Below are 21,671 nucleotides of genomic sequence, written 5' to 3' on the forward strand. Positions count from 1 at the left end.
CCCTCTATGAGGTGGATTGATTCAGTGACTGGGGTAATCGGGATGGGTGTGTCAGAGGCAGTGCGATTGGCACAGGATAGAGCAGGGTTTATGGCTGTTGTACATAGGGCCAGTATGAGTCACAAATGACTCGACGGCACATAACAACAACAACAACAACAACAACCTTTTTATCTATAATATCAAGTTTTTCTTCCATGTTTAGCAATTTCTTCAGGTGTTCATATTTATCCACATCAGTATAGTTCTTCTGGTTCTCGTCTTTGGGATATTAACTTCATTTATAACTTCTACTCTTTCTCCCATTATTTGTACTTTCTCCTGTAACTGTTCATAAGTCTCCACATCAGTATGTTTCTTCGGCCTCTCTGTCTCTGGGGTATTCATTGGGTCTACAGTATGCTCTTCTCTTTTAGGAAAACGCTTATTTTGGTTTGGGGGTTCCCCCCCACCAAAGTTTGAAGCTGCCTGCTGCTTTCATGTCATTATGTGAAGTTTTTCTTGGTATAGATTAGGCTGTTTTTCTTGTGCCTGAAGAGGTTATTGACAGTTCTTTATCTTTATGAGGTTATTGATTAGTTTCAGACTTAGAATGTTCCCTTTATGGGTGAGGGTGACTCACTATGCCGGGAGTCCTTTCTGGGCCTGTAGAATGGGAAAGGTCTCCTTTCTTAAGGTCCTTCAAATGCTCTTTGGACTGCAGTGAAGCTTTGCAGGAGTCTCGCCTGACTGCTGCCCTCTTCTTTTAAAGTTTGGAGTTGTCCTTGGTGAATGTTTGGAGTTGTCCCTAATAAGCACAACAGCCTGAGAGCACTTTCCTCCGGCTGGTAGCTGCCCTCTTTCTTTCCTATGTGGCCTCAAAAGTAGCAGGGCCCTACCATAATCCAGCCACCCCCTCATTTCTTACTTTCAGTTCTTTAGGGCATATTGTCATATCAGTAGTCTGTGAATATTACTATTACAAGTGTCGCATTATCTGATTAAACAACATTTCAGTGAAGAAATATGAATATAGAGTCTGTCTTTGAGGACACTTACTAGTTTGCTTGTGTATTCTTAAGTAGAAATAAATATAACTCTCAAATATACACTTTGAAGCCCAATACATAATACCTAGTATCTTTTATTTAAATTACATTGTCAAATTGTTAAGTACAGATGTAGTCATTAGTCTCAGTGCCTTTATTTGAGACTCCTCAAAAATCTTTAAGAGTGGAAACTTTCTTTTGTTGTTAGATGCCATGAGTCAGCTCAGACTCGTAGTGACCATATGAACAACAGATCTGTACCTTGCCCTGTCCAGCACCATTCTCAAGATCTCTGCTGTGTGTGAGCCCATTGTCACGGTCACCGTGTCAGTCCATCTTGCTGAGAGTCTTCGTTTGTTTCTCTGACCTTCCATTTTTCTCAGCATGATGCCTTTTTCTGAGAACTGGCCACTCTTGACAACATGCCCAACGTATCTGAGCAAAATTTCATCATCCTTGTCTCCAAGGAGAACCCTGTCTGGAATTCCTCTAGGACAGACTTGCATGTTCTTTTGCCATTCCATGGGATATTCAATATGGGCAATCTAGAGGCAGAATATTCATACTTTACTACTAGGTTGTCACAAAAATAATGTAGATTTTTAAACTTTTACTTTGAAATTATATAACTCTGTTCAAACTTAACTTTATCAACTGGAATGAGACCATTACAAACTACCTATGTTTGCCAAGATACAAGTTTGTTTATTCTGCTTGGATGAAATTCCGGCAGTCTGGAATTGATAATTTTCTTGAGGCATATTTTAAAGACACCTGTGCCATTAGAAGATTTCCTCTGCAAAATATGTCTTCAGGTGCTTGAAGAAGTGTTGGTTAGTTGACAAGAAGCCTGGTGACTCTGCTAGGGAATGCAGAATTTCATAGCCAATTCACTGAGCTGTTTGAGTGTTCGTTGTGGGATAAGTGTGTCAGGTGTAATACTGGCTGTGAATGTTGTAGATTTCAGTGTGCTTCATCACAATATTTTTTCTGCAGTAATAGTTTTACCCAGATTCAGAAGTGGTAGTGGATGAATCCAGAAGCAAACCATTGACTAGTCAGTTACCTGTTTCAGTGCAAGCTGAGCTTTGGGCAGTGTTTTGGTGCTTCAACTCAGTCCAGGCACTGCACAAAATATGATCAGTTCTCACAGAAGATCCAATTTTCATCACATATCTCAGTAAGATCGAGAAATTGCTCAGCATGATAACTTTCATTTTCATTCAGTTTGTGAGATACCAATTTGTGGAGCTTCTTCTCCACTTTGCTCCAAATGACAAGTGACTATGGAATAATGGACATGTCGTTATTCTGTAACTTCGGTGTAGTTTTGATGGTCTTAGCTTCGATTATTGCCCTCAGTTGGTATTGTAAACTTCTGATGGCCAACTGTAACCTTTTTTGTCTCAAAATTTTTATTAACTGGTGGAATTTTTGAGACCAACATTTCACTATTCTTTCCTGGACATGTACCTTACCCCAAACTTAATGATATTTGGAGGGATTTTTTTTTTTTGCAGAGCAGCTGAGTTTAAATTCATAAAAGTAAATTGACAGAAAAATTTGTTTGAGCATGCTCTGTTCTATATTCTAAAAGTACACAAAAAAGGGTATTTATATTTAAAACAAACCACACAACAAGAATAAGCATAAAATAAGCTTTGAAGTCCTATGTAAGATTTCATAATAAGATTTATGAAATTATCACATAAAGATCAAACAAATGAAATCTTGACTTATTTTTGTGACCACCTCAGACAAGGAGAGGAAGCTCTGGTGATTTAGTGGTAAGAGGTTTTGCTGTCAACCCAAAACCTGTGGTTCAAATCTACCAGCTGCTCCATGGAGAAAGATGGGTAGGCTCCTCTCATGTGATTGACTGTCTCTGAAAACCCAGTGGAGGGTCAGCTATGAGTTGGTTCTGACTTGACAGCACACAACAACAATACAAGGAGAAAAGGGCATGCATTTTTACCATGGTTATCAAATGCCTCATGAATGAACTGGAGCTCTAAATTGTTTGGTGGAAAACTACATGATTTTAATGTTTTTAACCATTCGCAACACTCTTTTGCAGATTTCTAAAAAACAAAAAAAATGTTGGTTAAATGCTGTTCTCATGTAAAATTTATGTGGAGAAAATGGCAACAGTTAGCTTTTATTTTCCTGAGGCTAGGCAGTAATTCTCCCCCATCATTTGATTTAAGGAATAAAATAACTTTTATGAACATAAAATCTTACTCATTCTAAATTGTCAAGTTTGGAATTTATAAAACTTTAGATGAGTAGAATAAAGGTTTTTAAAAAAGTATTTAGTAAACATTTTATGAATAACAGTTCCAGGAGTTTGTGAAGCCATCAGCTTAAAAATCAGCTACTTTATGCAAATTGCAGAAGCTTTTACCCTCTCAAGAAAATGAAATGGAAGGATTTTCCTCAGAACACTTTGTAACAAATTTAAGTCTCAAATCTATAAATTTTAAAGGCATGAAATTGCATTATCTTTAAAGTTCTTTCTGATTATATGTCATAAATTCAAATACTGTGTTTCATGAGGTAATAAGAAGTTTGTTTCTTGAATTGACAATGTAATCTATTTTTTCCCCCTGTAGGTGCCTATCTTTTGCCATATTTAATACTGCTTCTGGTGATAGGCATTCCCCTTTTTTTTCTGGAACTTTCTGTGGGTCAAAGAATTCGGCGAGGCAGCATTGGTGTATGGAATTACATAAGCCCTAAACTGGGTGGTATTGGATTTGCAAGTTGTGTGGTAAGTTTCCCAGTAAAGTAGATGGGACATTTTTCACAGGGTGTAGAAAAATATTGTTAATTTATAAAATGAACCTCTTTATAATGTTTTCTATTCTTTGTCTTTTAAAAAATATTACAGGAGCATGTGCTAGTAAAAAACCCAACTGTAAATATTAATATGACTCAATCTTGTTTGTTACTAAGATTTCTAAGGAGAGGAAGCCTATTGGTACAGTGGTTAAAGCACTTCTTTGCTACCCAAAGGATCAGTGGTTCAGACCCATCAATTGCTCTGTAGTAGAAGAGATGGCAATCTTCCATTAAAAAAAGCAACAAAAACAAAAAACCAACAGACCAAAACAAAACTGAAATAGCACTGCGGTTCAAATAGCACTGCGGTTGAGTTTATTTTTATTCGTAGGACCCTTTGTCTTGTTTCTGAGGCTGTAAATCTTTACTGGAGGAAACATCTCATCTTCCACAAAGAGGCTGGGGAATTTGGATCACTTAACTTTTTGAATAGCAGTCTAATACGTAATTTAGAAGCTTGGTGATCCAATGGGGAGTTGTACCCGTTCCTACCTGTTAGAGTCAACTCAGTGGCAACGGGTTTGTTTTGATTTTTGGCTCATAGCATACGGGAGAGATTAGCTTAGTTACACATAGTTTGTTCTAAAGAGAATATGTGAGTGTGATGGTATTTTATGCATTTCATCTCATTGTATCAAAGGCAAGTATGGACGTGTTCATGTGATCACTCTTATTTTTACAGGTGTGCTTTTTTGTGGCTCTCTACTACAATGTGATCATTGGCTGGAGTTTTTTCTATTTTTCTCAATCTTTTCAGCAACCTCTACCATGGGATCAGTGTCCATTGGTGAAAAATGCTTCACATACATGTAAGACATAAACAATCTTGTATATTTCCAATTTAAGATAATAAGGTTGGTAAAGCCATGCACTTTTGAAATATTTTTTTTCTTTTTTACAATACTATGGAAAAATATCTCCTCTCATTTTGGATTGTTACACTCAGAAATAGATGTGTGGGAAATTTAATTTGCCAATTCCCAAGTTATTTTATTGTGCTCATGACAGTTGGATAAAAGATTGTAAACATGCCAGTGTTAACTCTGTATCGCTTTTCATTTGCATACCTTCTTGTTACCTTACATGATCATTAAAATAAACAAAAAATCCACTAATAAAACCAACAAGCAAAAAGAAGAATGAGGACTAATCTGCTTTTATTTCTTTTAGTCTATTTTGAAGTTTTAATGTTTATTTTTGTATCTGAGGAAAGAAAGAAAAATCAAGACCCTCTGGTAACAATTTCTAATAGGTAGACAGTGTAAGTGGTATTAAATTACAAATAGCTACATTTTAAAAATAAAAGCAGGCAGGTATAATATTTTATTAACCTTTTAATTTCAAAACATAATCATTTCAGCATGTAATATAAAATTATTATGGAAAAGAGCTGGCATTATATTTCTCATACTGTCTTCAAATTCTGACATGTATTTTACAATGACATTATATCAGACTCTTTTCCAAACTTGCGTGTGGCCAGGAGCTACTGCATTTGACAGTACTACCTAACTGTGAAGGTGGGAAGGATGATAAACTTGATTTTGTTATAATTAAGACATATAATAAGCAGAGAACAAGGTTAATAGTTATAAGAATGATAAAAAGCACACTTACTGTTAAGAAATGTGTTCTAAAATATTATGATAATGTGTTCCCTGTCTTTTTACTACAGTTGTGGAGCCTGAATGTGAAAGAAGCTCAGCCACCACCTACTATTGGTACAGAGAAGCACTGAATATTTCCAGTTCCATCTCTGAAAGCGGAGGCTTAAACTGGAAGATGACCATCTGCCTGTTAGCTGCCTGGCTTGTGGTCTGCTTGGCTATGATTAAAGGCATCCAGTCTTCTGGAAAAGTTAGTATTTAGGACCCCTCCTGGTTCTACTTTCTCATAGCCCTTTTAGATTCTATTACAAATCTCTCTGCTCAGACTGCGAAAAGGTCCTTGTCCTAGGTGGTTAATTAAAAAAAATTACAAAAATATTATAAAAATAAGTGATGAATTTTAAAAGATGCTTAAATTAAGGAATTTCTTTTTAATGCTCATAAACCCCCCTATACCTAGATCAAGACGCTGTTTTCCAAACTGAGCAAAGAACACTGCATTGTTTAAAATCAGGGAAGATGTACATCAGGATTGTAGCCTTTTTCTGTATTCAATCAATGTGGACGCTGAGCAAAACGTTCAAAAGGCTGCACTCTATGAGGAAGAATGTGGTGTTAGGATAGGAGGAAAACTCATCAACAACCTGCATTTTGTAGATGACACAACCTTACTTGCTAAAAGGGAGACCTGGAAGCTTGCTGCCAAAAAAAAAAAAAAAAATTGAAGACTATGCTCTGTATGTGGAACTGTTTGTGTATTAGAAGCAGGAGTGGCATCTACTTCCTAAACAACTTGCCTCCGAAAATTCTATGAACTTTGATAAATGTCGATAGTTGTAGAGGGGCTTCAGGCCTTTTGGTCATAGGGTCATTATGAGTCGTACTCAACTCAGAGGCAATCATCAACAACAACAATGCTTTGTATGTGAATTGTATCTCAATATCAAGAATATAAAAATCCTCAAAACTACACTTATAAACAACATCGTGATAGATGGAGAGAAGATTGAAATCATCAAAGATTTCATCTTACTTGGATCTACAATCAACACTCTTTATACTAGTAGTCAAGAAATGAACAGACATACTGCATTGGAGAAGTCTACTCTCAGGGACATTTCCAAAGAACTGAGGAGCATTGACGTTAGCTTGTAGACTTAAGGTGTGCTTTATTCAGGACATGGTCTTTTTAAGCCTTGCTATGCACTTGAGAGCTGGACAGTGAATAAGGATGACAGAAAAAGAATTCACATCTTTGATTAGTGGTGTTAGAGATTACTAAATATCACATGAATTGCCAAAAGAACACAGATATGTCTTTGAAAAAGTGCAGCCAGGAAGCTCCTTGGAAACAAGGATGGTGAAGCTTTACCTCACATACTTCATCTCACATACATACAGGTTGGTAGGAGAGGCTATAGAGTGGAAAGGGAATTCTTGCTGGGACATGTGGAGGGTGAGCAAGAGAAAGGATGACCTTCAGTGAGATGAACTGATAGACACTGTGACTACAACAATGAACCTGAGCATAGAAGAAATGGTGACGAGGGCACAAGATAGGACCCTGTTTAGATCTGTTGTTCATGGGTTGTTTTCAATTGTACTCAACACAACCTATTAACAACAAATTAAGGGATTATGGAATTTAAGATGTATTTCATTTTAGATGCTTATCATTTATATCATCTTGTCTTATTTCATTACTATGTTCTTTAAATATTTTTCTTTGCTTCAGAATCTTTTGGGTTTTTTTTTCAGTCCTCTAATTATACTTTTGGAAGCAGGAGTGGCATCCACTTCCTAAACAACATGCCTCTGGAAACTCTATGAACTTTGATAAATGTCAATAGTTGTAGAGAGGCTTCAGGACTTTTGTTCATAGGGTCACTATGAGTCATGCTCATTTCAAAGGCAATCAACAACAACAACACTAACCTAGACGTGCTCACCAAGTCAGGCCAAGAAATCTGGAGAACAACCACCGGGGCATCTGACTGGAAGAGATCTATATTTGTTTCCATTCCAAAGAAAGGTGATCTGATAGAGTGTGAAAATTATCAAACAGTATCATTGATATCACATGCAAGTAAGATTCTGCTGAAGATTATCCAAAAATGACTGGAACAGCTCATTAAAAGAGAACTACCTGAAGTGCAGGCTGGGTTTAGAAAAGGCTGAGGCACTAGGGATATTATAGCTAATGTCAGATGGATTTTGGCTGAAAGCAGAGAGTACCAGAGGAATGTCTATCTGGGGTTCATTGACTATGCAGCGACATTTGACTGTGTGGATCACAACAAATTGTGGCTGACTCTGAGAAGAATGGGAATCTCAGAACACTTGATAGTGCTTATGTGAAACCTATACTTAGACTAGGAGGCAGTCGTCAGAACAGAGCAAGAAAACACTGCAGGGTTCAAAATTGGGAAGGTTGTACATCAAGGATGTGTCCTATATCCATACTTTTCAATCTATATGTGGGACAGATTATCCAGGAGGCTGGGCTCTATGAGGAGAAGTGTGGCATTAGGATTGGAGGTAGACTTGTCAGCAGTTTGCGTTACAAAGATGACACAACCCTGCTTGCTGAAACTGAGAAGGACCTGAAGCACTTGCTGCAGAATCTCAAGGACTGCAGTGTTCAATATGGATTGAGGCTCAAAATCAAGAAAACAAAGCATCATGATAGATGGTGAAGAGATTGAGATTGTTGACAGCTTCAGTTTGCTTGGCTCCACAGTCAACACTCTTGGTACCAGCAGCCAGGAAATTAAAATGGCATTGGTAAAGTCTGCTGTCAGAGACTTCTCCAAAGTATTGAAGAGCAACGATGTCAGTCTGAAGACTAAGGTGCACCTGATAATCAGAGAGCTAGACAATGAATGACTAGGGATGATAGAAGAAGAATTGATGCCTTTGAGCTGTGGTGCTGGAGAAGAGTATTGAATATACCATAGACTGCTATGAGAACAGATAAGTTCATCCTGGAGGGGGTGAAGCCAGGCTGCTTTTTGAAGGCAAGGATTCTGAAGCTCTCTTTGACATACTTTGGACATATTGCAAGGCAGGATCAGTTCTTGGAGAAGGACATCAAGCTTGGGAGGGTGGAGGGACAGTGCAGGAGAGGAAGACCCTCAATGAGATGAGTTGATTCCATCACTGGGGTAATTGGATAGGCATGTCAGAGATAATAAGATTGGTAAGGGATAGAGCAGAGGTTAGGACTGTTGTACATAGGGTCACTATGAGTCACAGGCAACTCAATGGCACATAACAATGACAACAAACATGGAGATTGAGGAAAATGGTAAAATGATTTGTTCATTCAAATTATTTTACCTGATCGTTTTTTCTTTGCCATAGATATTTTAATAAATAGTTACAGAATTTTAAAACAACTTGATTTGTTTCTCAAATCTCTGAACATCATTCAGTGACATAATTCAGGTAAGAAAAAATATATATATATAAAACCCCCATGGTAATGAAACAATAAAGAACACTGGTGATACAGTGCATAGAATGCTGTGCTGATAACTAAGAAGTCAGTGGTTTTAATTTATCAGTTGCTTCATGGGAGAAGCTCTGTGAAGGGATGCTATGAATCAGAATTGACTTGAAAACATTGATAAGGAAAGAGTGTTGAAATGGGCTAGTTAGGTAAAAAATAGCTTTCCCCCCCTTATTTTGTTTTTAAGTCTTAATTGCTATCATTTTGGTGAAGGTTTGGTTTCATTCTTAACAATATGTGAAGATTGTCATTATCCCTCTTTCTCTGTTTCCATGTATCTACTTTCCCCACTCCTCTGTACCTTCTCATCTTTGCTTAAAAGTTACTGTTGACTGGTATTTATAGATGATTTTTTAAAGGTGCTAGTGGTCATAGGTGATAGAATTTATTTTGTGCCCTTCTGTTAAGAAGTTAATCTGTTTTCAATAATATATTGCAAAGGACTATTCTCCTATCAGAAGATGAGAGTCATTTCATTAACTGCAGACAATTTGTGTTTGAAAATACAACTTGAATGCCTATAAAGTTGTGAGTTAAAATACATCTTCATATTTCAGAAAGTAGTATTTACATAATTTGTACTTTTCCATGTTTAGAGAATAAATTTGCATGGCTACTTTGTAATTATTTTTGTTGTTATGTGCTGTTAGTTGATGTGACTCAGAGTGACTGTATACAACAGAACTGCCCCATAGCGTTTCCTGTCATTTACTGTCTATGAAAACCCACTAGAGGGTCAGTATAAGTGAGTTCTGATGTGAGAAACACAACAACAATATTTATGGAGGCAGGTTACCATATCTTTTTTCTCGGTGAACAGCTGGTATATTGAGACCTCTGGACTCTGTGTTAGCAGCAAATTGCTTCATCTTGACCTTTGCTTTACGATTGGACATTTCCTCTTCCTTTTTTAAGAATCTGTGCTACCATATCATGGTTTAGTCCAAATTAGTGTCTAGTAACCATTAAGAACTCAAACATTTGTTGAGTTAATATATACAATTGAAGCATATATAATCATATATTTAACATATGATTTCAAATACTGCAGAATAAAAGTGTTTTGTTTAGGTGGGTTTGTTTTTGTTTTTAGAAAAGAAAATATGTACAGGAAGGAAATTTTAAGTATTTCTGAAAATATATATATATATATATTTTAGTATCAACAGTTTATCAGTTGATGAAGGATATATAAAATTTAATAGGATAAATTTAAAAAATACTAAAAATAAGAAAAAAGGATGAAACTAAAAAAGACGCAGTATAAAAGTGTCTGATTGAAAGAAGTCAAGATACACGAGAGCCTTGACTAGTGTGATTGAAGAATTAAAGGAGTTTAAAGTGATTGATAAATTATTATTAGTTAAGACATAATAATTTTTATTCAAATATTGAATCCAGACTATGTTATTATTTTATCCATAATTTTTATTAGTGTTCAACATATATTTAAACATCACTCTAAAATAGGTAGAACTAGTTGTTGTTGTTATTTGCCTCTGAGTCGTCTGTGACTCATAGTGACCCTAGGTATAACAGCCCTTAACTTTGCTCTATCCTGTGCCAATCTCACTGTCTCCAACACACCTATACCCATTGACCTGTCATTGAATTATCCATCCCACTGAGGGTCTTCCTCTCTTGTTCTGTCCCTCCATCCTCTCAAGCATGAAATCTCTCTCCAAAGACTGGTTCCTCCTTCCAACATTTCCAAAGTATGTCAGACGAAGCTTCAGAAACCTTGCCTTCATGGAGCAGCCTGGTTTCACCCTTTCTAGGATGAACCTGTTAATTTTCTTAGCAGTCCCTGGTATAGTCAATATTATTCTCCAAAACCATAGCTTAAAGGCATAAATTGTTACCTTTTGTACTGTATTGTCTTTTTTATTGGATATTTAAATCAATCTTTTTTATTTTCTGAATCATTCTCTACTGTGTCAATTTTTTATTCTTCTCACCTTTTTTCCATCTCCTCCAAAGATTCGTGCTACATATTTACTATGTACAAACATTGTTTGTGATATAATAGTGAGAAAGAGTTTATTTTTTAGTAGTAGAGACTGAAATGAATAACACTAATTACATAAAGTAATTCCAGTAGCAATGTGAACAACAGGATAATATCCATACACATACAAGGAAGACCTGATACCACTATCATCCAAATATATGCACCAACAACCAGAGCCAAAGAGAATAGATGAATTCTACCTACTTTTGCAGTCAAAGTAATTGTACATGCAACCGAGATACCTTAATAATAATGGATAACTCGAATGCAAAAGTTGGGAACAGTGAAGAAGGATCAGTAGTTGGAAATTATGGACTTGGTAACAGAAAGGAAGCTGGAGATAGAATGATAAAATTTTATGCAATCAATGATTTATTCATTACAAACACTTTTTCTAACACAAAAGGTGACTATACACATGTACTTCACCTGATATTCTATATCGGAATCCTATTGATTACATCTGTGGAAAGAATCATCACAGGAGCTATGACTCATTATCAGCGGTGAAAACTAGGCTAGGTGCTGATTGTGGAACAAACCATCAACTAATCATATGCAAGTTCAAACTGAAGCTAAAGAAAATGAAAATAAACCCTCAGGGACAAATTCTGACCTTGAGTCTGTCCCACCTGATTTAAAAATCATCTCAGGAACAGGTTTGAGACCTTGAACACTAATGAATGAAGACAGATGACCTGTAAAAAAATACCAAGAATATCATTCATGAAGTACGCAAAAGGTCATGAAAAAGACATTAGATGAAGAGAATATTGAATATTGCATTAGAGTTTCAAGAAGACAGAGCAAGGGGAAGAAAGCAGGAAGTTACGGTGCTGAACAGAAAATGTCAAAGGGCAGCTCAGGAAAACAAAATGAAGTATTATAATGAAATGTGCACAGAGCTGGAGTCAGAAAATCAAAACCAAGAAACTCGCTCAGGATTTCTTAAGCTGAAGGAACTGAAGAAAAAAACCAAGCTCAAGTAGCAATACTTAAGGATCTATTGGCAGAATATTGAATGATCCAGGATGCATCAAAAGAAGATGGATGGTGTACACAAAGTCACTGTACCAAAATGATTTGATTGACGCAGAGAAGATTTTTAATGAAACAACATATGATCAAGAGGCAATGGAGAAGAAGGAGAAAGTTCAAGCTAGCTGTTCTGAAGGCAGTGGCAATAAACAAGGCTCCAGAATTAAAAGAATATCATTTGATGTATTTAAACAAAGAGATGCTGCCCTGGATGTGCTCTCCAGGTTGTGCCAAGAAATCTGGAGGACAACTACATGACCAACTTACCGTAAGAGATCTCTATTTATCCCCATTCTCAATAAAGATGCTCAATCAGAGTGCAGAAATTATCAAACAGAATCTCTAATATTATACACAAGCAAAATGTTGAAGATTATCCAAAATGACTGGGACAATACATTGACTAAGAACTTCCACAAATATAAGCTGGGTTCAGAAGAATCCATGGTACTTTTACCTAATGTCAGACTGATTTTGGCTGAAAACAGAGTACCAGAGGAATGTCTGTGTTTCATTGACTGTTGTTATGTGCCATCGAGTCGCTTGTGACTCATAGCGACCCTATGTACAGCACCCCTAAACTCTGCTCTGTTCTGTGCCAATCGTACTGTCTCTGACACACCCACCCCAATTACCCTAGTCACTGAATGAATTCACCTCATAGAGGGCCTTCCCCTCCTTCACTGTCCCTCCACCCTTCCAAGCATGATGTCCTTCTCCAAGGACCGGTGTCTCCTTACAACATGTCCAAAGTATGTTAGACGGAGCCTCTAAGAGACATTTATTTGACTCTGTGGATCACACAAATGATGGCTAACCTTGAGAAGAATGCAAATCCAAGAACACCTGATTGTACTCATGTGAAGCCTATTCTTGGAGCAGGAATAAGTTATCAGAACGTAAAGACTGCATGGTTCAAAATCAGGAAATGAATTCCTCAGGAATGCATCCTCTCTTCATAACTTTTCAATTTACATGTGGAACAGATCATTCAGGAGGTTTGACTTAAGAGAAACTTAAGCATCAGAACTGGAGGAAGAATCATCAACAATCCGCGTTACACAGATGACACAACCTTGTTTGCCGACACTGAGGAGGACCTGAGGCATTTGCTGAAGATGGTCAAGGACTGTGGTCTTCAATATAGATTGAAACGAAATGTCAAGGAAAAAAAAATGTCATCATGGGCCAATTGCCAGAACCATGATAGATGGAGAAGAAATTGAGGTTGTTAGTAATTTTAGCTTGTTCAGATCCATAATCAACATTCTTGGCCCCAGCAGTCAGGAAATCAAAATACAAATTGGCATTAAGAAAATCTATTGTCTGGAACCTATCCAGAGTTCCGAAGAGCAACAATGTTAGTATACAAACTAATGTGCACCTGATCCAGGCCATAGTCTTCCTGATTACTTACTATGTATCATAGAGCTGGATAATGAGAAGAGAATCAATATCTTTGAGTTGCAATGGGGGAGTATTTAACGTACCAGCCCAGCGAACAAACGGATCAACTAGAGAGTCTGAAACCAAGTTACTCCTTGAAGGAAAGGATTTTGAAGCTTCATCTGGCATACTTTGGCATGTTGCCACGAGGGACTAGTCCTCAGAGGTGGGCATCCTGCTTGCGAGGATGGAGGGACAGCGCAGGAAAAGAAGACCTTGGATGAGATGGATTCGTACAATGACTAGGGAATTGGGGACAAGTGTGTCAGAGAAAGTGAGATTGGTTCAGTGTAGGGCAGGGTTTGGAACTATGCAGATGGTTGCTGTGAGTTGCAATAGACACATAACAAGAAGTATCCATGGGAGAAAGATTGGCAGTCTCCTTGTGAAAACCTGGTGGAGGGTCAAGTGTGGGTAGGTTCCAAGTCCACAACCACCACCATTGTAAGAAATATTTATGCCTTTGAATTGTCGTTCTGTCAAAAGTCCATTGAATATACCACAGACAGGAGAATTAACACCTCTGTCCTAGAGGAAGTGAAATCAGGGTGCTCCTTAGAGACAAGGACAGTGATGCTTTGTTTCACATACTTTGAGCATGTTGTCGTCAGGAGGGGCCAGTCCTTGGAAACATACTTCATTCTGAGGTCAGCAGAGTCCTTGCGTGGTGCTAATGGTTAACGTAGTTCAAATTCACACAGAGATGCATCAGAATCTGGTGATCTAATTCAGAAAAATGACCTATTGCTGTTGAATACAATCTGATTTATAATGACTCTATGGAACCGAGTAGAACTGGCCCATGGGCTTTCTAAGACAGAATCTTGATGGAAGCCGACTGTCACATCTTTATATCATATAGTGGACGGTGGCTTTGAACAATAGGTCTTGTGGTTAGTATCCAAGTGTTTGTCCAGTGTTCCAGAAGGACACGTTTCGGAAAGTGAACAATAGGCAAGCCTATGGAGCACAGTTTTCTAATCCTATACAAGGGGGTTCACTATAAATTCACTTGACAGCAGCTGGGTTAAGCTCCAAAAAGGAGCCCAAATAAGGCCATCTCATTAAGGATATTCATAGGGACTGTGGGAAAGTCAGGTCGGTAATGAAATAAAAGACCCACACGGAGACTGATTGTGTAGAGCCGACCTCGAGGAGATGAAGATGAGACTTAAAAGTGCTTTCCCTTTCCCTTATTTTTTTCCAATACAAAGTGGTTTGTTCTATCTTTTTTTAATTATATACAATAGAAATCATAAAAAAAATGAGACTTCAGCAGCAAGGAGGACTGTGTTCTGTCAGTTCTGTTGTTGATAATAATGAAGGCTCTTACCAGAGGAGCACTCGTGGTGCGGCTCACTGAAAGAGAGTGGTGTTTGGGACAAACTTGGTTTACTCAGAACAAGATCTGAGGGGCTACTATTCAACAAGGGACAGAGTAATGGGGTAGGTGGTCGAAGACTCCAACTCCTTGTGGGCCACTGCAAAGAGTATACAAAAGTTTCCAATTCCTAGAAGGTTTTAAGTAGGGAATGATAAAATTCAAGGGACAACCACAAACCAGTAATTATAAATAGTTCAGGTCTATTTCTCCTTGTTTAACAATAGCAGATGATTGGATGGTGATGCTATTTATTGATATAGGGATGAATGAGAAGAGTTAGAAGTTCAGTTCTTAGCTGACCTGAAATGTGTAAGACTGATGGGACCTCCACAAGTAGACAACCACTGGCAGCACCATGATGGATGGAGAAGAGATTGAGGTTGTTACCAATTCAGCTTGCTTGGCTCCACAATCAATGCTCCTGGCACCAGCAGTCAGGAAATTAAAAAGATGAATGGTATTGGGGGATTCTGCTTTCAGGGACTTCTCCAGAGTGTTGAGAAGCAATGACATCAGTCTAGAGACAAACACGCACCTGATCTAGGCCAAAGTCTTCACAATTATATGATATGCTTCAGAAATCCTAACAAAGACTAAGGATGACAGAAGACTTGATGCCTTTGAGTTGTGCTGAAGAAGAGTTTTGAAGATACCATGGACTGCCAATAAAACAAATAGGTCTGTCTTGGAGATAGTGAAACCAATTTTCTTCTTGGAAGCAAGGATTTGAAGCACTGTCTCACATACTTTGAGCACGTGCCCAGGAGGCATCAGTCCTTGGAGAAGGACATCATGCTTAGAAGGGTAGAGGGACAGTGCAAGAGAGGAAGACTCCAGATGAAATGCATTGACACAATACCTGGGGTGATGGGGTAAGTGTTTTAGAGTCAGAGAGTCTATCTTAGGATAGGGCAGAGTACAGAGCTGTTGTACATAGGGTCACTATGAGACACAGATGACTCATTGGCACATAACATCAAATGATAACAACATCAAATAATAATAAGGAGGTAACATGAACACAGTGGAAGTCTAGTGGGGATGTCTTTCCTGTGATTGATATTTTTTTCAATCACTTAATGGAGAAAAATGTTGAAACAGGATGTAATATTTTTGTATGGCTAAATTGTTCAGGTGTTGTAAAAGATAGCAATAGGAACCCTCTTTTGTTGACTGGGATTTTCACAAAGTAATGTGAAAAAAGTTGTAGATTGTTTTCTCTCTTGAGGAGATAGAAATAGGAACTTGATAGGGAAGTAGGGTCTATATTTTTGTCTTGAATATTGCTTTGTTATATAAGAGTCAATACTAGTCAAATTACACTCTACCTATGAACTACTTTAAATCAGGATAAATAAGGAAATGTTCTGCTTTTCATTGTGTTCTTAATTACCTCCTGCTGTTGAATTTATTATTCATGATGATCCTCCCTTGGGTTTCCAAGCCTGTAAATCTTTACAAGAGAAGAGATTGTATGTGGTTTTCCTGTGGAGTAAGTTGTAGATTCTAACTACTACCCAGCACACAGGAGCAATGATTTTGTAAATTATTACCTAACTTGGGAGGGACTGGAGAGCATTATGCTGAATGAACTACCTCAGTCCCACAAGGACAAATACTGTATAAAACCATTATTGTAGAATCATTACAAGGATCTAAGGCGGAGAGGGGTGGAAACAGAGGGAAGGAGATGTGCAGGTGGAGGGGGGGATTAATCATGAGGTTGTACAATTTGTTGGAGGGGAGGCGAGGGAAGTTGGAGGAATCTGTTGTGGAAAGCAGTGTATTTGAATTTTGTAAATAAACTAGTATAATAATGAAAAAAAAAGATGAATGTCAGAGGGCGTGGTCCATAGGGAGCTGTGCCACAGTTCAAATCTCAGGGTAAAGGTGGGAAGTTATGTCATTTATGGTCTTGGAAACCCACTGGAGGGCCAAATAGGAGTTGGTTCTGACTTGATGGCAATAAGTAAATGTGAGAATGTCCAGCTATAGAACAGAGGAAATATAAGGGATACGTGTGTTAATATGACTCACCTGTGTTTTCTTTTTTTTCCCCAGATCATGTATTTTAGTTCTCTTTTCCCATATGTAGTACTTATATGCTTCCTAGTCAGAACACTCCTTTTGAATGGCTCAATTGATGGCATCCGCCACATGTTTACCCCCAAAGTAAGTGATACATTTTTATTTAATGGTCATGATCATGAAAGTATTGTATTTATTAAGAATATTCGTATTGTCAGAGTGAAGAGAATTGTTGAAACATATACAAGTTAGGCCTTTAATTTAGAGTATTTTAAGCATCTTTTAAGAACCTGGATCCCTTAACTGTTTATATCTTTGTCCCATTTTGATTCTAAAGTAGTAGTATTGGTATGAAAACTTATAATGTCAAAACACAAGACAGCAAATTTAAGGATAATGGAACTTCCCCTGCCCCCAATTTAACAAAACAAGTGAAAAAAGGTTTATTAAGGCAATAAAGGCTAGTGGAAGGTGAGACATGCAAAAGAGTTAAAGTAAAAAGAAAGAAAAGGGAAGAAGAGGGGAAGAACCCCTGGAAAGATAGGAGTGAGAGTAGATGGCAGGTCTTCCAACATGGTGCCATCAGAGGAGAATAAGAAAGGGACGATTATGGCACCTTTAAAGCTGATATTTTCTTGTATTTCAGTGGTTCATAACTCTTACACTTTTTAAGAAGTTGGTAATAGCTGTTAATATTTCCGGGGGAAAAGACAGTTAAACTATTAATTTGCTTACAGTGCCAAGATATTGACAGATTCCCTGATGCTGTCCCTGGGGAAATCCTATTTTCTTGTTAGTTTGTTTTTGGGGTTGTTTTTTTTTTGTTGAGATTTTTGTACCTTCTAGAATCGTCTTTATGGTGATCATTTTTGAGAAGTTTTGAATCTTTCATAAATTCATATATATTTCAGGAGGATGCTCATTAGGATTCATAAAGGGCGCGGAATTTTGACTGTCATTAAATTTGCTAGCACTGAACACATTTCTATTCACTTTGAAGCTAATAAATCAATGTTATGGGTTTATCACAAGGGATACGATAGGATGTTGTACCTCACTTTTAATCTGATCATACTATCAGAGGTATATACTGAGTTATAGAGTGATAGCTTCAAAATTGACTCAGAGATTGAAAGTATTTTTGAAGGATAAATTGGTAGTCAGCATATTGCTGTGAGATTTGAGAAGGAAAAATTAGCTTCCCAGGACTCTTTGCCATTCCTAGCAGCTGTGTTGACTCTGGAAGGAAGCTGTATTCTTTGTCCTCTTCAAGTTTTAGAATGGTTACAACTTTTCAGTGCATACTGAAGATATGTAGATAAATTTCCGCTGTTTTATTGGCTAAATTGGCTTCAAGTGTACTAACTCTCAGATCAAAAATGATTGTCTTTTGTAACACTAAAAATAATTCCTAGAATTAAAGATACCTAATTCTATGTGAACTTCTAGAATGCAGCCTTCTGTCACAAGTATTTTCTGACTTATCAACTGGCTAGCTTCTTCATGATTTTCTTAAATGTATCAGTTGCTTTTTAACTAATTATAAACCTTTAGTTTGATTAAATACTGTAGACATTATATAAATTTTAACACCTTGGTCGTATATATTAACATTTTTAATCAGGACTAGGAATTGCTATTTAAATGCTGCTGATTTTCCCTTCATCTCACTTGCCATTAACTTGACAAAATATTAGCTCACTATATGATGTATATTTAATATAATAATTACTATTTGTAAATTACTTTTAAATATGCATTGTTTTTATAGAGGAGGAAATACGGCATAAAGAAATAGTAATGGAAAAGGGAAAGGAAAATATACTCAGATATTGGAAATACTAGTGGAACGGTGGGAAATCTTTACTAAATAGGTCTTTTCTGCCATCTAGTGGACAAACTAGAGATATGCAGTTGAATAGTTCACATAAAATGTGCTCATAGCACAGACTTGGAATTTATGGTGACTTGACTCTTCCAGTGGTTCCCCTGGAGAAAGTTGAGAAATCTCCAATGTAATTATAATCTCAAAAACCCAATGAAGAATCAGCTGAGACAATTATGACTTGAGAGCAATGAGGGGAGCAGGATTTGTTAGTTTTTAATGTAGCAAAGATAGATAAACCACATGAAAATATCTTAAAAACTAATGGACATGATTATGTTTATTGAGAGTATTTCATACATTCCAACAATAAAACTGAAACAATAAATTTTAGTAGTTGCGAGAGCATGGATTTTGGGATCTTCCTGTGTTCAAATCTCCACTTGATTGCAGAATTAGATATGTATGACGTTAGAAAAATTACATTTCTGAGACCCAGGTAATAGTAATAGCAATAGGTCATTGTAATAGGTTGTTTAATTACTGTTGTAATTAAAACAGTCTAGTTAAAGTGTTTATCATTGTGTTTACCAGCATAATCTATCTATGTTAAGCATTGTTGAAAAATTAGAATATGGTAGGACCACAATGGAGTACATAATTGTTACCTGCTTTGACTATTAAATTTCTACTAAAACCTGCAAAACTTAGTGTACTAGGCAATTATTTAATTTGCATTGTTAATTGTTTTATTTTGATTTGAAAAGGAAAAAAAGATGAGGAAGTAATTGAAGATAGCTGTTTTTCTCTTTATATAGTCCTTTGATGATTTGTCTTAAAATATTTTAAAAATGTATATATAAGCCAAAAATCTTCATCTCAAAGACTTGATAGTCTTTTGTCTTTCTCATTTTTCTTTAAGTAAAAAAAATATGTATTTTCTCTGTTTAAGAACATATTTCCTCTCGATTTAAATAAACTTTGGTTGCATAAATATCATTATAATATGCTGAAAGAACTAATTCCATGTAGATGAATTATTTTTAACTATTTTGCAGCTGACTTGTATTATGTTTAATTTTAAACAGCTTGAAATAATGCTGGAGCCCAAGGTCTGGAAAGAAGCTGCTACTCAGGTGTTCTTTGCATTAGGTCTGGGATTTGGTGGCGTAATTGCCTTTTCAAGCTACAACAAGAGAGACAACAACTGCCACTTTGATGCTGTCTTGGTGTCCTTCATCAATTTTTTCACTTCTGTCCTGGCAACATTGGTGGTGTTTGCAGTTCTGGGCTTCAAAGCCAATGTCATAAATGAGAAATGCATTGCACAGTATGGACATAATTTTCTTTAACTTTTGGCAGCATAATTGTGTGTGAAACCTAAACTCCAATGACCCTGAATGCTCATTAATCTGTTCTGTTTTTCAGAAACTCAGAGATGATTGTGAGCCTTTTGAAAATGGGAAGCATTAGTCAGGACATTATTCCTCATCATATCAACTTTTCAGTTATTACTGCAGAAGATTACCACTTAGTTTATGATATCATTCAAAAAGTGGAAGAAGAGGAGTTTCCTGCTCTTCATATCAACTCCTGTCACATTGAAGATGAGCTAAATAAAGTTAGTGGGTCACGTTTAATCAATAAAATAACTATAGACAAACGAAGCTTTATCCAGAAGTTTTACTTTAGAAAAATGACCTTTAAAATGCCTGTGGAAGATTATGCTGCATTAAATTTACATTCTAGAATTCAAGAACATGCTTTCTTCGATTCCATTAAATTTTGCTGTACTCAAGGGTGCTGTGAATCAGAAGCAACGTGACGATACTTAGCATCAGCAACTTTATTAACTTGTAAAGATTTGCTTATTTTACAAAGTACTTTTATTACACGAACCATAGTAATTTAAACTATGAATATGAAGTATATAATGTTCATCAAAGAAAAATGATTAGTCTATTATTTTTATTAGTACAATTTTGAATACATAATATTATACATATCACTTACATTTTGTGTTACTGCTTTGAGAAACAATATATTAAATGTTCCTTTTAGTAGTAGTACTCAGAAAGTTTTAACTATTTTTTCTTAGCCAGTAAAATATTTTAATAATCAAGAAATAGTAAACATCAATAAATGCCGGTATTGGCTATGAGTCTCTTTTTCACTGTTACATAGAAAATACAATACAGAAATTGGCCAGTAAGCACTTGCTTTGGGATAGCTGACAATAATCTAAAGAAAATATAGGATCATATACAGGAACTGGTGGGTGAAATCATCATTATTATAAACATCTGATTTCTTTAAGGGACAAGTTATCGACTTCCTCTTTAATATGTATTTCTAAAATTTTAATTGGCTTATTTATACCTATTGTCTTTATGAGCTAAACCAAATAACTTGAAGTTGGATTAGAGAACAGGAAATAACTCGGGTCATTTTAGCCATCTCTCTTTGTTCTTCCCAGTTAGATTATGTATGTCTTTTCATCCCTTTCAAAATTTAGCTGGTAATCTGCCCTGTCCTTTGAATAATAAAAACCCAAATTTTATTAGGATGATAGGAATAGAAGAGTAGAAAAGATGAAGATATTGGGTTTTTTAGAAGAATAAAAAAGGTGACTTAAAATAACTAGTTATTTTATGTACCTTTTATTAAGTATTCACATATTGAGGGAACTCTGGGGGCCTAGTGGTAAGGCATTGCTTTGCCAACCCAAAGAGCAAGTTTGTTATTTACAATCTGATTTTTTTCATACTAATTGATCAAACATTTTGAAGTTAAGGTAAAACTAAATATTCTCCATCTTAATTATGTACGTCTTAACATATATGTAAGTGCAATATATGTATACTTGTATATGATTTAAATGATAAAGTGAATATAGTGGACCGATCCTACTGAAGAGTAGGAACAACTTTATAAGGTGAATAAGGTTGTAGT

At 36.4% G+C, this 21,671-nt stretch overlaps 1 protein-coding gene across 1 annotated transcript in view; it reads left to right on the forward strand.

Moving 5' to 3' along the window:
• The window catches only part of SLC6A15 (solute carrier family 6 (neutral amino acid transporter), member 15), a 74,987-nt gene that overhangs the window by 35,554 nt on the left and 17,762 nt on the right, over nucleotides 1-21,671 (forward strand). The window contains exons 3-8 of the mRNA XM_006882533.1: nucleotides 3,641-3,798; nucleotides 4,552-4,678; nucleotides 5,545-5,726; nucleotides 16,928-17,038; nucleotides 19,808-20,049; nucleotides 20,148-20,340. Of these exons, the coding sequence (XP_006882595.1) occupies nucleotides 3,641-3,798; nucleotides 4,552-4,678; nucleotides 5,545-5,726; nucleotides 16,928-17,038; nucleotides 19,808-20,049; nucleotides 20,148-20,340 (1,013 nt within the window). The remainder of the gene's footprint in view (nucleotides 1-3,640; nucleotides 3,799-4,551; nucleotides 4,679-5,544; nucleotides 5,727-16,927; nucleotides 17,039-19,807; nucleotides 20,050-20,147; nucleotides 20,341-21,671) is intronic.

Source organism: Elephantulus edwardii, unplaced genomic scaffold (assembly GCF_000299155.1).
Source record: "Elephantulus edwardii isolate Elephantulus edwardi_28Jun2011 unplaced genomic scaffold, EleEdw1.0 scaffold00021, whole genome shotgun sequence".
Lineage (NCBI taxonomy): Eukaryota > Metazoa > Chordata > Mammalia > Macroscelidea > Macroscelididae > Elephantulus > Elephantulus edwardii.